At 46.9% G+C, this 16,786-nt stretch overlaps 3 protein-coding genes across 4 annotated transcripts; 1 reads left to right on the top strand and 2 right to left on the bottom strand.

The window, feature by feature from the left end:
- Positions 1–464: 464 nt before the first annotated feature.
- LOC128278295 (anillin-like) lies at positions 465–6,189 on the bottom strand. Its single transcript, XM_053016996.1, has 9 exons — positions 6,172–6,189; positions 4,308–6,063; positions 3,902–4,226; positions 3,241–3,379; positions 2,869–3,045; positions 1,912–2,524; positions 1,361–1,659; positions 648–1,285; positions 465–573 (listed from the first exon to the last, which is right to left on the bottom strand). Exons 1-9 carry the CDS (start codon positions 6,187–6,189, stop codon positions 465–467), a joined length of 4,074 nt encoding a protein of 1,357 aa, XP_052872956.1.
- Positions 6,190–6,882: 693 nt separating this feature from the next.
- Positions 6,883–8,029, top strand: LOC128278170 (HIG1 domain family member 1A, mitochondrial-like). Its single transcript, XM_053016839.1, has 3 exons — positions 6,883–7,034; positions 7,244–7,545; positions 7,621–8,029. Exon 2 carries the CDS (start codon positions 7,245–7,247, stop codon positions 7,515–7,517), a length of 273 nt encoding a protein of 90 aa, XP_052872799.1. The 5' UTR covers positions 6,883–7,034; position 7,244; the 3' UTR covers positions 7,518–7,545; positions 7,621–8,029.
- Positions 8,030–8,799: 770 nt separating this feature from the next.
- LOC128276675 (uncharacterized) lies at positions 8,800–13,115 on the bottom strand. Of its 2 annotated transcripts, none has more exons than XM_053015144.1 (5): positions 12,992–13,115; positions 10,643–10,750; positions 10,290–10,483; positions 9,916–10,132; positions 8,800–9,838 (listed from the first exon to the last, which is right to left on the bottom strand). In XM_053015144.1, the coding sequence occupies exons 2-5, from the start codon at positions 10,670–10,672 to the stop codon at positions 8,831–8,833; spliced, it is 1,449 nt and encodes a 482-aa protein (XP_052871104.1). In that variant the 5' UTR covers positions 10,673–10,750; positions 12,992–13,115; the 3' UTR covers positions 8,800–8,830. The 2 variants fall into 2 exon arrangements, with proteins under 2 accessions (XP_052871104.1, XP_052871096.1); XM_053015136.1 differs by having other exon boundaries at positions 8,800–9,841.
- Positions 13,116–16,786: the final 3,671 nt, after the last annotated feature.

Here is a 16,786-nt window from a genome sequence, read left to right on the forward strand (position 1 = left end):
AATGCGTAAAGTGTCACTTTCACTGCGTCCTCGTTGCTAGCAAGGAAAAAATACTTTTATCTTGTTCATCATTTCATCTTCGAATGGTAAGTAATTTACCGCGGTAAACATTACATTGTTTTGGCTCCTCGAGAGCTTGCTTACCGAATAGCAACATAGTCTGGCGACTCTCACCACTGAACGCTCAAGTCACATGTTCTCAAATGACTGCCGTAGCCCGTGCCTGAACCGCATTGATGCTCATTTAAAACCACATTGAAAGCGTTTGCTACGCCCCCCCCCCCCTTTCCAAATACACACACAGGAAAATATCAATAAAATTTAAAACGATTTAAGCGTAAATTACTACAAAAGCACAATAGTTAGCCTGCGTATTAGATTGCCATCTCAAAATTCGATAGCGTAGCAAGTATTGTTTAAAAGCATCGGAATAATAAAATGTTTGTCAAATAGGTTGAACTGGACTAACTGGAGGTATGGTTGGAACCCCAGGCTTTCAGTAGGGCGAGCGTTTTGTTCAAATGGACGCACCATTCATCCCGTTCCTCCTTCGAATCGGCCGACAAAAGGTATCTGGGGAGTAAAACGGAACAAAAATGGGTACTTAATAAAACGACAAGACAACAGATCCTGCAGATTATTAGTACCTTTCGATGGTTGTTTTGCCGCGGCGTACAATCTTCAGCGAATCCACATCATCCTCGCGCGCCGGTCGCGGAAACTCCAGCATTAGTGTATTGAGGCGCGAGCAAATGTCCCTGGGCGCCACGGTCACTCGCCGCTCCGTAGAGCAACCCTGCAGGTCAATGCTTCCGATCGGTGCCTTGCGACGCTCATCATCCGGGTACTTCCAGTAGTTGATCGTATGACGCTGCAATCGACACCACCTCCGATGCCAAGCCCCGAGTCCCGAAACGTCTTCGTACATGGTGAGAAATCCGTGATAATCGACCGTAACAGCTAGCTCGCAGTTCACTCGCATGTTCACTATGCCCTCCAGTGGGCTGGCACAGCCGGAAATTGGATTAAGCGTCCAACTGGTGCGCTGAATTTCCTTCAGCGAGAAAATGATGAACCCATACAGGGCCAGCGAAGGCGAACGGACTGCTTGAGGACCTGCCGGTGACTGCACGGGGGGCATGATCAACCGTGAATTGCTCTTGACGCCCTTCGGAGTGTGGAGCAACAGTTTTCCTTCCTTCTTCTTTCCCATCGCTATATGGTACTTAATTTCGTGCGGAAGAACCTCCCGGGAGGCCGGCATTCCATATATTTCCATCGTTATCTAGATTCGTAAAAGCGAGTGAAACATTTAGCTGAACATGGCTCGTTGTTGTTGGTTCGAGGCTCAAGTACGTACCTTAAAATCGGCAAACACATTGCTTAACTGCAGCACATCGGGAAATCGAACCGATAGCAGTCCCGGTAGCGTTGGTGCCGTTTGCGTGGCCAAAACCGTTTCATTGTACTTCAGCAGACAAACCAAATTGTGGCCACTGATCTGATCTGCACCGAGCTTGCGCATGTACTCTTGCTTAAGAGGCAACGTTATGTCCTTTACTGTTAGGCGACCCTTTTCCATCGGCGCACCGGGCGGTCGTAGACATCCTTCGACGCGCAATCTTTGCACTTCGTCCAAAATAGCCTGCCGACGGTGAGCTGTGCAAGTAAAACAATCATATTGTCATATAAGCACATTGTTGGAATGAATAAAGATCGCGATCGCGATCGCGTTCCTGTTCCTCCGCGGCCTAGCTACAAAAACCAGACCAGGTGTGAGGGCACCAGGCAATTGTCCCGTCGTCGGGAGCAACATATACAAAAAAGAGATATATAGACCTAACAAACGAAAGTCACTAATTGGAGCAGCCCATTTTTTCCAGATCCCAATAGATATCGAAGTTTACTTACTGGCCACGAGCAGGTGACGTTCCCCTTCGGCTGATTCCGTGGAACCAGAAAACTCGATCGTGGCCGCGCACAGGTTAAGCGCTTGACTGGCCTGGGCAATGACCGTTTGCTGTTTACACACCTCGTCCAGCAGCTTTTTGACCTTCTCTTGCACCAAAAACGCACTCTCCTCGGTGGTGCCACTGGTGCTGGTCGACTCTGCCGCGCTCGAAATGCTTTCATCTTCCGAATTATCCGAGTCCGCGGTGTTTGAATCAACCGCATCTGCTTGGAGACCCCCGGAAGCTAGTACTTTCGGTCCCACAGGCGTGCGAGGTACTTTGCGGGGTGTAAGCGCACTTTGCTGTTGCTGCTGGCGACGATAGAAGCTCACCGTGTGGACAAGGGTGACCATACTGTCATCACCAGACGGTTTCACCTGCAGTTCCGACCGGACCGGGCTGCTGTAGTCGACGGGATGGGCTGCCCCTGTGCTCTTGCGCGGTGTTTTCGATTTGCGCTTGTCTCCAGCGGTTTTTTCGCTCCGCTCTTCCTCAACGATAGGCGCACAGCGTCCACCTTGGTTCGAAGGTTTCTGGTACGAAAAACTATTTGACGAAACCGACGATTTGCGCTGTAATGGGGTACGAAACGAACGGAATGGCGTCACAAAATGTAAGGTATACGTAAACTTAGTTTATGAACAACAATGGTTGATGAAATTTTGTTAAAATAGAACCATGCCAAATATACTAGGTTCCGGTGTTAAAAAAGAAGAAAAGTTCGTAGAAAAGTTCCGGTGTTAAATACACATGAAATATGATATAAAAGAAATTAATTAACTAGCAAATATATGTTGTTTAGCAAGAATACATACATACACAACAGGACAGATTAGTAAGGGACCCCAAATCCAGCACGAAAGAGTTTTAATCGAACAACACCTGCCCACGGTTATCTACCAAACTAAGTTCTTACAGGTGTATCGAATGCTTCACTGTCCTCGTCGCCTTCCTTAACGAACGCTTCCTCGAGACAGGCATCGAGGAAATCACTGTCCTCCAGCACGCCCGAACTAACGCTTACGGTACTATTGCTATGGTCGTGCGTTGGGCTTTGTTGCCTAGAACCAGCGGCTGGTTCTCGGGCACGATTCTGCTACAATCGATCGTGGGACGAAAGTGAGCGAAAAAGGTGCAATTTAAAAAGGGTAATATTCTAACCATTGGCAAAGCGAACCTAGAAATACAACTATTTCTTTTAAATACTTCCAAACGTTTATTAGAAAGCTACAAACTTGTGTGGCTAAGGGAAAGCAATCTCAAATGGCCATTAACCTAGTCATCCTACCTTCCCTTCCTGGCTCTGGCGGCGACCACGATGATGCTGGCTAGATCGTCTATCATTCATTTGGACGGCCTGAAGAATTTCACGCCCCAAGCTGACGTTGGCCATGTTGATTTCGTCATCATCGTCCGAGTACATGAAACTAAAATGGGACACAAACATTATCGGCATAAATCAGTATTGAAAACGACAGATCATACGTTCATGAGTTACACAGATAGTCGTCCATTGCCCAATGAATGAAGAGCGAGTTTATTTTTATTTTCAAGCAATTAGTTCCAGACATTTTCACCGGTTTCTATGAAATTTTATACAACAGAGACCCCCTCGTTTTGAAATGCTGTTAGTACATAGTGATCGATAGTATTCAGATGTTTGAAATGAGCACATTTAACCTGATCTATTTGACACCCTTAAGTGCCATTAGTCCCAACTATTCCCATGGAATAAGCAAACCTTTCAGAGGCACATATCTACTGGAGAGGCACTTTTTTTATATAAAATGAACGAGATATTATGTGTGAAATGAAATGTTCAATCAGCAGTGTTTGAACGTTTAAATTAGTTACGGTTCCCTCCACTGTAACAAAAGTACCGGTTAGCGTTGGGTTAAATGTTAGCGCAGCAGCAACATTGTAATAAAGCAACAACAAATTCATCCCACCTGTCGTCATCCTCATCAATCTCGTACCGGGCGTCTTCGTGTCGCCGATCGTCATCCTCATCGTCGTATTCCTGTTGGTCGCTGTGCTGCTCCTCGCCATCGCTACTATGGCACGTCCGGAAAGCACGGTCGGACGATTCCGATCCAGATACCGTAGCCGTGGTGTAGTCGTCCCCAGGACCAGCCTCATCGCCCGACTCGGTGGCCGTCGTTTCGATGTCGCTTAGGGCGGGATACATGCGGCCTTCCTTCGCGGTCGGTACCACACGGATACGCTTCACATCTTCCAGCGGTGCCATTACGCCTGGACTGTCGTTGGAGCCATCTGAGGTTGTGTGAGGATTAACAAAATAAGGTTCATTGTCAATTATTCTATTTAACAGGGGAATCGGGAGTTTATGCATACCACTACGGCGCTTGATAGCACCTGGCTGGTTGTCCTTCGATTTCTTCTTCTTTCCGCTCGAAGTAAGATAACCCTCCGGAGGCATGGGAGGGGCCGACGGAATCGGCCTGGAATCGTGCATTGCGGCATCCGATGACATATCGACCGGTTTGGTAAATCGATTGAGCAACATATCCATCTCCTGCTGCCGCTGTCGACGAACATCTTCGGCTATTTGGGACTCCGAGATGGTGCTGGTGTTGGTCAACAGCGCAGCAACCGTGTTTCGGATGGCCGATCCGCTGGCCAACGTTTCGGCTTTGGGCGGCACTTTACTGCCACCGTCCGGTTTGGGTGCGTTTCTCTGCGGAGATGGTGGCACTTTCGATTGAGTTATACTCCCGAAACCGGACCCCTGGATGGCGGCACAGGGCCCCGAGGGTTTGTCGTCCTTTTGGCCGGTGATCTGACGGATCGAAGGACTGATTCCGAAGGCGGCTTTTGGTACCAGTGCTGCGCCTTTGTTCTTTTCAAAAATGGCCATTCGCTCCTTAAGCGACATTTCGGCTGGATCTTTTTGACCATTTTTCAAAATCGATTGCCGTCTTCCCGACGTTTTTTCAAACATTGCCGCACGCCCCGAAACGATACCCCGCGGGGCAGTTTTGCTGGGCTCTGAATTAGATTTCTTCGGTTCGTCCTCTTTTTGCGTAGACGCCGTTTGTTTCGGAACGGTACGTTCGCGGGAATTAGGGCTGTGGCTACTCTCGATCCGTGCCGTACTGGCCGTGGTCGGGGCACGGTAGGTTTCCGACTTTTTGTCCCCTTTGTCCTGTTTATAATCGTACACCATCTTCGGTGCAGACGATTCGCGTCGCTGGAATCCTTGCGATTCCAACGCATCCATTACTTGTTGGTCCCATTTGAGGGTTTTCGGTTGCTGCAATGATTTACCTGGCACCGGTACACTGCCTCCGCTCGTCGGCTTCTGCTGGCTCAATATTGATTTCGGTGGATTAGGTGCCGTGTACTTCTTCGGGGTCGCGCCCGTACCTGAACCAGCCGAGGACGCGGTTTGAGCACTCCTGGGACTTTGGTGACGTTTCGGAGACTTTTCTTTACCCGTCACCAGCGTCTCGCGATGATGCGTGATGTCCGGGTGAGACGTATCGTCCTCCCAGTTGTTGATCGAATCGGCAAGCATAGCCAACTTGGCCAGCTTTGGCTTCGGTTTGGCGCTCTCCCTCACGTCCTCATGGAAACGCCCTTCGGTACGGTGCACCGGTGAGGACAGGTCCTGCGTATCGGAGTACAGCGTACCGAGTCGTTGCAGCTGGTTTCGCGATTGATCGCGTATCAAGCTTTTTGCCTCCGCATTCTCCTTTTCACCATCGCCCATTTCGATTGCACGCACTAGGTTGTGCTCCCACTGCTTCTTCACGCTGCCATCGCTTTCCAGTTCCTTCACGCCAAGATCCACCTGCAGATTGGCGCTGGTTGTGATGTTTATTTCGAGCGCTAGGTCACAATCATCCTGTCCACCAATGTCCAGCGTTGTCGTTCGGCCTCCGTCTGCTGCAACCGTACGGCTCGTCACAGTCGTAGGAGAAGCCGGGGCTCTCGGGGCAGAATGCTTCTTCGACGCCGGTTTCTTTTTCGGTGACGCTCCTACCACCGTTGGCTTCTCTGCATCGTAGTTGAACTCGGACAACGGAAACTTGGAGGTGCTCGTTATGCCAAGAGCTGCAGCTCGTTTTTCGGCACGCTCTAGTATGTTCTAATGTTCACCGTAGAAAGAAACACGTACGAGAGGCACATAAAAAAGGTTCCCTCGTCACCCAAGCTCACTTAGATCGCTGCGGCCATTCCAGAGTCTGCTGCTTACCTGCGTGAAAGGGTCCATTTTCGCATTTCCTGAGCAAACAGTTTTCCTGCAGCACACTTAGCGCAATAAATCGCAATATTTGTAACTATTAATAATAATAATCACGGCTTGCTTCAACGATATCTATCAAACAAGCCAAACTTTCGACGCGAGCAACGGGTCACCAACCGACCAACAGAAGTGCGCTTTGTGTTTGATCGAGGCGTCAGTAGGCTATTGCGGTTTAAAATTGCAACGGTCGCCTTAGTTGCTGTCAAAACTTGTTTTTGCGGTGCGAAGCTTATCGTTTTGGTGGTCTAACCATCGTACTGTTTAAATGTTCCGTTGAATTATTAACTCTGTTATTTTAAATGAATCATTTCTAGTATTATATATTCTCACCTTATCAAAATTTAACAAATTGTATCTCTTATGTACTTCCATTTATTCAATAGTGATAATAATCCCGTGAGAATGTTGGCGGTCAATACACGGTAAAATGTCAAACTAAATCTTTTTCACATTGATGTTTTTTATTTGTATGTGTACAGATTTGTGCGGATTCCAAACAATGCTCTTAACAATGCAAAATAATTCATGTTTGTGAAATAATATGAAGAATCGATATTCATAAATGCGCTTTGTAAAGTATTCGATCCGGGCGGTCATAACCGAACTGTCGGTGTTGTTTGAAACGTCATCAAGCCCAAACAATGAAACGTCATCCGTTTGGGGAACAGCTCGTGCTTAGCGCCGCGAATTTCATCATCAACGGATACACGCCACGGGTGGAAGGGACAAAGTAGTGTGATACTATCCCTCCCAAAACTTTGCACGAGCTTGCTGGTAACGATCTGCTAGTGCTGGAACGTGCAATTAGTCAGGTAGGACGAGCCGGAAGTCATTCGCTGGTAGGATTCAAAAGTATCGTCTCGTGATGTAACTCATCCCGAAGTGACCTTGAACTAGAGAGTGTGGAACGAACGGGCGAGGGGGGGGGGGGGGGGGGTGTGGGACAGGCTGTAGTGGTCAACTAGACCAAGTTAGCTATAAAGGCGTAACCCAGTTCATTGGTTGTCTCACACTAATTTAGGATGAGCGGAAAAATCCCATCGTTCGACGAGTCGCATTCGGACAAGCTTTCCCGAAAGGCCCGTGAGTCCCCTTTTATGCCCGTAGGCATTGCCGGATTGATGGCGGTGTGTGCGATCGGTGCATACAAGTACAAACATCGAGGGGCAATGTCCACGTCTGTGTTCCTGATGCAGCTGCGAGTGGCCGCCCAGGGCACCGTCGTCGCGGCCTTGTCAATCGGACTGGGCTACACGATGGCCAACGAGTACATTTTTAATAAGAAAAACGATTAAATATGAGGCTTTTTCGATGCTCAAAGAGGTAAGTGAAAGTGCACAGTTCTTATTAATCTAATTATTTCACACCCTTTTCCCATTGCACTTTCTTTGCTTTCAGATGTAAATAAGTATTAAACAATAGAAGAAAGTATAATTTATTTACTGTTGAGCTCCTCGTCCGCTAATCCGATATGGATTTTTCAAAAGAGGAACCATCCTGAAGTTACTAGTGATGTGCACCACATTAACTGTGATTGATATTATCAGCTTGGAAGATTGGGCAAGGAAAAGTGCACAAAGCTAGCTAACGACCCCTAGAGTCCTCGCCGCAATCACAATTGGAATGTGCCATTGAGGCATCTTCTTTGTTGAATTTATCATACTTGTGCGAAAAGTGTTTTACCAAAAGATCGATTAAATCTCCAAGGAAGATTGTGAAACAAATTTCATTGGTGCTATGGAAATTAAGCCACCTTAAGTGTACAATAAAAGCAACCAAACGGAATCGTATGTTTTTGTCTATTGTGACGCTTATCCCTTCGATCAACAACCGCCGAACGTCGTGGGGATCGGGTGACGGTCACGACATTGCGCTACTTCTGCGCTCGTGAACATCGCGAACGTGTGCTTCCTTTTCGTGTACGGTGACTGGTTTTATTTTTAGTTTATCCGAACCGTACCATACTCTTTTCATGAATGAAAACCGTCCCAGTGTCAGAAAGAGGTGCTTGGTTGTGCTTGATCGTTAGTAGTCAGATGAACATATGTTACTACGTGACCTCCCGCAACATGTGGGCTATCATGTTTGCCTAGCGCCTGATTGGATGGCTTTGTTTGAATAGTGCAGCCGTAATTTGAAGTGGTGGTAAGGTAAGTGATACTTTACATTGATTAACGATGTCAGCGCAAAGCATATATTTGTTTATCGTACAGATATGCATTCCTTCTTTACTCTGCTCTTTACGGTACTTAACAAGCTGATTATTTATCTATTTGATTTAATAAGAATGTTGAATAATCGCTCCAAAAAGTTACGCTTTTGTTAGGATACATATTATTTGGAGAATGTCTTATATTTGAAGCAATAGGAACAAAACGGTTCTACAAACATACTCCGGAATGTTTCGCTAACAATGTTAATTATTTCGAAACATTACATGAGCTGAGCAATACTTTGGGCGAACAAATATCAATGAACAATCTTTAGCATTGCCGCATGGCCGCATGAATGAGCAGTTCGAAGAGGATCGTAAATTATTGTCAGAAGTTTTATTAACAAAAATTAGCTATTCACAGGTTGTTAGCAAAATAAACCAGACATCATTCTGTCACACTGTCGCCTTCTGTGCTGGTTTGCTGCGTTTGGTTTGATTGCCGGCCTTCGTTTTCGATTGATCGTGATCGGACGGACTCTGATTCGTCGTTAGCACTTCCGTGCTGCGATCCGTGTTCCGTCTGTACACCCGATTGTCGGCTGGGATCTGCACAAAGCCCTGGATGTAGTTGGCCAGGTTGGCTACCACGGAGTGCTTGGTGTTGTCGTTAACCAACGTCGGTTGAACGTTCCGGTAGATTGTTTGCTGTAGGCCGGCTCCCGCGAACGACTGGGGTACTCTTTCCGCGTACACTGTGGTCCGTCGGCCAGCAGACGCGAAAGCTACCCCGAGAGGCTGCACGGGTGCGGGAGGGGCCACGTGGATGTCACGGTACGCCGGAAGCGATGCGCCCGATGCCGTCGTGATCATGGCAACGGGAACTGCCGTAAGGGCTGCTCCGTGTGACTGTTCCGTTCCCGCGATTGGTGACGTCGCCGCAATGTACGCCAGATTTGCAGGGGCCGTAAATGTGGCCAGATACGTTCCCGTGGCCGGTGTGGCTTGCGTTGTTGTTGAAGCAATCACTGCTCCAGCGTGGGGTGCTGTGTTGTAGCTGTGGATCTTGACATCGCGCAACTGGGTTGGGTAGAAGGGAGCAGGAATCTGTGCAGGAGTCGCTGCGTAGTATACCTGGGGTTGGCTGCGATACTGTGGTTGTTGATGTTCCTGTTCCTGCCGCTGGGAGACAGTAGGTCTCCGATAGTAGTTGTATGCGCCGGGCGTCCCGGGCACCGCAGCCGTCGCTGGTTCGTTCTCGTAAGTCACATCCGCCCGGTAGCCGTTGCTGTCTGCCACGTACTTGACGATCTGCATCCGTCCGTCCGGTAGCTGTACTTTGTAGCTTCCCTTGACCGCTCCGTCCGTTTGCTGTTGCTGGGTGTGAGAAAAGTCATCCCCCGAAGCGGAATCCTTCACCGCGTACGAGAAGACATAGTTTTTCTTCACATTCGTCGAAGCTTCCTGCTGCAGACAGTCAAAAATAGACGAATTCCAAATTCAAATTCCAAAAGACGTAACATGACCACTGTTTCGCTTACGTTAAAGATCTCATTATCGTCAACCGTATAGCTCCTGCCGAGAACCCGAGCGCCGTGCTTGGCCAAAGCCTGATAGACTGGTTTCACTATCGGACTGTCCGCTCCGGCAAACCGCCCCATCTTCTGGTGGCGTTCCTTCAGTGCGAGGGCCTCGTAAGGGTACGGCAAACCATTTACCGACGGGGCACCGGCTCGTGGGAACTGGATGGGACCTTGACTGAAGGCGGATCGTGGCAGGTGCCATAATGTAAACAGACAAAAAAAACCCAAAAAGTGTGTACAATTAACGCAATCATAATGTCGTACGCATGGCGTGGTACGCGGTGACGCTGAATGGTCTGCTCCGTTTCTCATGGCGGACGACTCTTGCTTACTTGAGAAGATTTTGGGCGAACTTTTCACTGTTGGTAATTAGGTTGCGATCGAAGATGGCGACGCCTTCGTACGCGTTCCGGTACGGATGTGGATTCACGTCTCGAGGCCTGAGAAGTGATGCGGGCTCGGGCGTTTCCACGGCAACCGCCCGACAAGGGTCAATGGTGCCCACTGCCATCAGCAACCCAATGAGCTGCCACCGAGATAAGGCAGAATTTGGCCCCCAAAAATGAAAAAAAAAAAACGCAAAGGCTCGTTATTTGAAAGTAGCTAAGTATTGCCGTGTTGTGTCTTGAATTGAACAGAACGCTGGACTGCGTCGGTTTAACAATACCAGCGACGGGCACCTTACCTTCGTCACCAGTGAACGCCTTGACTGCATTTTCAGTTCCCACTGCTCAGTAGAATTATTTCAGCACCGCTTCTTTGCGTCCGCCCTGGGCCAGTGCCCGGTGTGAGACTGGAAAACGTGGAAAACACACACGAAAAACAAAGTACAGTCGAAACATTCGTATGCAATTTTCACACGAAGCAACCCTGGCCCTCCGTGGCGGAGGCGTTTAAGATGATCGATATACAGTGGCAGTGGCCTTTCGTGGCAGTGCATTGGCCATGCGTAATGATGTGGGTTTTTCAAAATTTTCCACGCTTTAGTGTGAAGTGGAGCATTTTAAACGCAACGCACGTTTGGTTTTGAGCAACGAATTGCTTAGACTCTGATTCTGCAAAGTATGATCTGGTAGCCACCGTTTCATTCGATCTTACCATACCTCGTCAGACTTCGGTTAGCTTCTCTAGTTCCCTCGGTTTAGCTAAACTAGTGATAAATGATGATTTAGGGAGTTTTCAATCAGGTCAATCTTCAACCAACTTCAACCAATTAGCGCCACAAAGTATAAAATTGCTAGCCATTTTTCAAATCTATAACCAGATTCAAGCTCTTCACGAACGTCACAGATACGTTGCATCCAGGCGCTGGCGAAGGCAATGGGAATGAAGGTTTTCTAAATTTAGCCCACACGTTGGACCAGCCTAATGAGCATCGATACTACTAGACAAGCAATTATGCCATCACCATTTATAACACCACATCCAGTGGAGCGATCGAGATCCTCTTGGACACCGTTGGCCTTGAGCTATTAAATCTCAACCGCTTAAAAGTAATAAAAGTCCATAAAAATGTTAATTCCAAAATGGGAGACATGGCTAGATCGCCTAGCAAGACCATAACAACGCGTCCATAGACTACCGGAACCCACGGAACAGAAGTGCCGCATCTGGCAGCTTGCCGACCATTGATAATGATTCGCAACGTGTGCATTAAATTGGGACATATTGCTACATTTTCAGATGAGCCAAAAACTGTTGATCAATAACCGGTATTTTCGTTGTTGAAAAGTAAGCTGCTTGTGATATGATGAAACTTGACCTATGCATCCGAAGGAACGAGTTTCTTTTGTGATGTTACGGACCCTTCAGCATTGCAGTTATTCAACGTTAATTAACATATCAACTAGTGAAGCCGACACCTTCTCGATTTGAACAATCAGGGCTCTACGGACGCGTTGTGTAATGAGGAGATTTATAGGTTTTCTGTTTTGCCGCTGTGCTCAAATATGTCCGCTGGTGGGTCATGCCAGTAGTTGTTAAGAGCCCTGGACATCAATAGCTGGCAACGTTCAACGAATTGATGATTATCATGTGTCCTAAGTACTCTGGCATAAAAATTCAATTTCAAATTAAAAGTTATTCGAAATTTCAATCTATTTACTATATCTATTATTTAGAAAAAATTGACTTTTAACACAGAGTAGAAAAAACATCAAAGATAGTGGAATACATTTTAGCGATCAACTTCTAAGTTTTAAATTACTTTTAGCATTTGTAGAAAAATATGTTTTCTATCAACGACTAGGTATCAAACAATCGAAACAGACGACATTAAAACCAGCCGAAAAACAAACTTTTGGCGTGTTGCCGGTGTACTCTTCCCAAAACGAAATTTGTCGTGGTGTTGTCGATTGAGCCGGCGCGATACAACCATCAGACAGGATATGCAGCTCACGTTTAACGGATGTTCGAGCTGTGGCGGATCTAGCGATAGTGGCGACCCTACATTTCACACTCATTCGTGTGCCTTGGCTCAATTTGCATCTCCGTCTGGCAAGTCTCCCCGCACACCGGTTCACGGAAGCATTCGCATTTTAGTATTCCGTCACGGCGCAATCGTGATCCACAGCGGTCAGCACGACAACAAACACCTTACACCAGAAACTTTCGACAAAAATATTGGTTTGCTGGATGAAACGACACACGATGTTTCTATAAATTGTTTAAAACTTCATAAAACAACAAAGCGCACATGCAACGGTAACTAAGTTAAAACACGTGGGTCGAGTAAGCAACAAAGTTGGAAACTTTCAAACTACCGCTTCTGTACGGATTGGGTCTACCTTGCCAGATAATCTTATTGAACCGCCCAAAAGGGTCGCACAAGAAGAACGCATTGCCCATGACGCATATTGCTCTACAACGCACGTCTTCATCCGCAAAATAAATTGATTTGTGTCCGTTGATTTTTCACTTCAATGGCAAGAGCTTGCTGGCCAGCGTTTGGGTGGGATAACGCAACACCGGGTGGAGCTGGATTGGTGTTTGTCTAACACATTACTTAACACAATGGAACACCCATTCAACTTACGAGGGCTCTCTCCTCAGAACTTGTAACCGATCAGACACACACAATCCACCGGAAGCTGGCCTTTTTAGGCTCACCATCAACCGGTAATACCGACCCGGACACAAGCCACACGTCGTCGGCGACTCCAGCTAATCTTGAACGACTCCAAAAAAGCGTCCAACTACAGCGGGCTCCCGACGGACACTAACTGGCCACGGATCGGTTCGGGCGGCTCATAACCCACCACGACGCATGCTGCCGGTGGCCACGGCTCGGCCCTCCATAGCGCGCCAAGATTTCCTGTCAGGGGCCCAAATTGAACGGCCGGCTGCGATCTTTCACACGCGGCGCACAACGGCGCGCGTCGCGATTATTTCGAGGAAGGGATACACAGTCCACCCGCGCGTCGTTGGCATTGGGCCACCCAGTTGCAGGGCGGGAGGTGCTAAGCATACCGCGGCCGTCGGCCCACAAGAAATGCGCTGTCTCTCCACCGTGAACATTCGCAGATAATGAGAGGGTTTCTTAAATCGGGTTCAATCTGTGGCGCAGCCACGAATTAAGCGGTTTATCAATATAGTTTTGGGTTGGCATTAAGTTTCAGCACCGATTGAGTGTGATTTTTGACTTTTGATGGATGTGGCATCTACATTAATTTGCATAACTCGCGCTCATGAAATGCAATACCGGAAGATGTTAAGAAAAATAGAAGATATTGAAAACCGTCGCTCTCAACATCATTTAATGTTAATCGTGTGAATGTATACATGAAGTAAGTACACAACACTGCACAGAAATCATACATCTATGATGTATGATTTCTGTGCAGTGTATGAAGCATAGCTGTATGAAGCATACAGCAATGAGACGAGGGTTTAGAATTTACCCCATAGATTTTGAAAGTAAGACCCGTTCCGTATGCAGATTTCATAAAGACGAGAACGAGCGCGAGAATCGTCTCTTTTAATTAGCAAAGCCATGCTCACGTTTGCATATCTCCCCTATCAATGCAAGGGTACGATAATGCACATTCATGCACTCGCTGCATACTGGAATAATGAGAAACTTTGGCTCAGGTGCCGCCAGACATCCACTATCTTTCGTGGGATCTTATTCACATTCGGTTAATTGTTTCTTGGTCTTTTCATCTAACGCTCACGAACGGGGCACACGTTGGGCGGTGGGAACGTTCAAAAGATCAACGTTCGAATTTGGGTTTAACCACTTACAAGGCCCAACGTGCAGCAATCTTAAGCACTGGAACGGTATTGTTCTCGAATAGCTTTTGCATGTAAGAGGAAGTATAGGAACTGCAGCTACTGAAAACACTGCATAGAGTGCATTACTGTATCTATATACAATTTTCTATACAACATTTATGCAGAACGTGACACTAGTCTATTAAAATGAATTAAGATCAAGATACTTTGACTCTTATCTCATATTTACTACCCTGTCAAATAGCTCGCACTATTGCCGGGATATGCAACGCCCGAAGGTTGTCTAATCAATATTGTGGCGACGACTAATTCACCGAGGAGGAGGGCAACATAGTTTTGGTCAATCCCCGTATCGAACATGAGACCCAAAGAAAAGCAGCACTGAGAACAGCGCATTGTGATGCAAAAACGATCAATCTTCCTCGACGGTTTTCGATGATTTTACGCCCAATTTGTGACGCTTACGCCTTAAGTTGTCCACTGAGCCGTTGGCCATTTTTGAGTGGCCACCATCGGCGACGGGTGAAATAGGCACACGTTGCATTTGGGGCTGCCGTTACCGGTGTGGGTGATTGCCCATCGGCCAAGTTTTTATGCTAATGCAGCGGCCCGCCCGATCACCGTACGACCTAGACCGATCTCGGGCTGTCAGCGTGGCACCGGACCGGTTGCAACTTTTGCAGCGTACTTGCACTTTCGGTGCATTTCGATTGAACAACTCCTGGCCCGTAATTTTGGCACCACGGCGCGTGGAACTTTTCCTGTTTCAGCTGGCGGTTCTGGTATCAGGGCCACACCACATACCAAAGGTGGGAGCAGAGTGGTCTGGCAAGTGGTTTCTATTTTGTTCCGCCAACTAATTTGCCAACGCATTTGACTGTTGTTAGTGCTTTGTGCTTCAGGCGAAACCTGGCTTTTTAGCTTATTAATAATTGTACGGTATTAACATAAGCTTTCTCACTGAAGTTAGGCTCGTATGCTTCCTCAACAAAACTGGAATCCATTTACCAGCTTCTAGTTGCCCGCTTGTCGTCGTAGCATTCAGCGCCAACCTCACACCGACCGTTGTAATTCGAACAGCCAAAGTGAGTATCAGAAGAAACGGGGCTCAGATCTCGACCGGCACGACACGGTTCCGTATATGGATCGGTATGGTCGAATTATGTGTCGTTTCCGACATGAGTGCGCAATGTTTACGGTGTTGATATGTTACTTTAAATCTTGTTCCTTTTTGCAAGCATGTTTGATCCGTGTCTGAGGCACTTCTCCTTGCACGGTACAGGCGAATGACGTGTAATATTGCGATATGTTTTCATTTCAACAGCTCCCACAATGAAGAAACGATTACCGGCGTCGAACTGTCCCAGCTCTGAAGTGTTTTGTTATTTTAATTATATTTTTGGAAGAGGACTCGGCGCACGACCATATGAAAAATGTATAGTGCTTAATCAACAGAAAATCTCAACGAACAAAAAACCAATGAAATTATTTTTTATAATTTTCTTATCAAACCCGTTTTGTCTCATACAGCCACCGTTTGGTCTAACTGCGCTCGTAGTCTTTTACAAATTCTTTTAATAATTTTAATGCAAATTCGTGAAGACTAATCTGAACCTATCTATAGCCCTGTATTAAAGTGGCAACGCGAATGTTTATCTCAAACAACATGATATTCTCAACTAACATCAGTTTCTAAATTGCTCAGTATAAGACCAGTGAGATATAAAATTAGATTAGGTATAAATAATATCACGATAGATTGAAATAGGATAGAACAAGCAATCAGTAAAAAGGCTGCATTTAAAAAAGTATAAGACTTACAGCGCAGTATGTTTTTTGTAACTTTACACTTGGAAGTGTAATACATTCCCGATAAGATTATATTTAGTTTCCATTTTAATAACGAGCTGGTATTAACAAAGAAAAGAATGTCACACACACCAGCACCGTTACGAGTTCATTCACTGTTCGCGATTGGTCGTGAGAAGCTCACTGCATGTCCTATTTACCTGTTGACCTAATTTGCCGTAGTGTCCTTTTCTATCTCCGGAAGCAAAAGTTGGTTGGATTTCGTTTCTTTTCGATTGCACAAACTAACGTTTGTCGTGTCCGTTGGTTCCGTTTCCTCGAGACATGTGATTAATGTTTGAGTGGTCGCTGCGGTCGAGGCGGAGGATCTCGAATTAGATAATAAACGTGGCATATTGAAAAAACATTCTAAGCTACGGCCCAACGGCGTCTAACGTTCACCCAAAGGAAGGCTGAAACCTCAGCCGTATTTTTTCCGCTGCCTGTCCGTTCCGCTTCCTAGTTGAATGCTCTATCAACTTCGCATGTTGCGTGTGTAACCCACCTTTCGTTGCTTTCGTAGACTTTGTTGTGCTTTTGCGGTCGTTTTAGAACACAGCCACATAGCGACGGTAATGGCCGAATCTAGTTCATTCGGCTGGCGGCGACACTGTTGTTGGCCGGATCGCGACGCGTGGGAGTCCCCAAACCGCGCAGGCTGACTTCCCCTTGAAAGCACTTTCCGATACAGTTTTGCAGTGCGTTAGTCGTCGATAATGTTGTTGCCATTAGGCATTTTGGTGGTCGA

This window comes from Anopheles cruzii, chromosome 2, assembly GCF_943734635.1.
Source record: "Anopheles cruzii chromosome 2, idAnoCruzAS_RS32_06, whole genome shotgun sequence".
Taxonomy (NCBI): Eukaryota; Metazoa; Arthropoda; class Insecta; order Diptera; family Culicidae; genus Anopheles; species Anopheles cruzii.

Bases quoted from the DNA above. Each gene is read 5' to 3' on its own strand.
- LOC128278295 (XM_053016996.1), bottom strand. The intron at 3,046-3,240 runs GTAGGATGACTA...CGATTGTAGCAG, and splicing joins GCCAGAGCCAGGAAGGGAAG to AATCGTGCCCGAGAACCAGC. The intron at 1,660-1,911 runs GTAAGTAAACTT...TTACTTGCACAG, and splicing joins ACGTCACCTGCTCGTGGCCA to CTCACCGTCGGCAGGCTATT.
- LOC128278170 (XM_053016839.1), top strand. From the start codon at position 7,245: ATGAGCGGAAAAATCCCATCGTTCGACGAGTCGCATTCGGACAAGCTT.
- LOC128276675 (XM_053015136.1), bottom strand. From the start codon at position 10,672: ATGCAGTCAAGGCGTTCACTGGTGACGAAG. The intron at 10,484-10,642 runs GTAAGGTGCCCG...TCTCGGTGGCAG, and splicing joins GGCGTTCACTGGTGACGAAG to CTCATTGGGTTGCTGATGGC. The intron at 9,842-9,915 runs GTAAGCGAAACA...GACTGTCTGCAG, and splicing joins ACGATAATGAGATCTTTAAC to CAGGAAGCTTCGACGAATGT.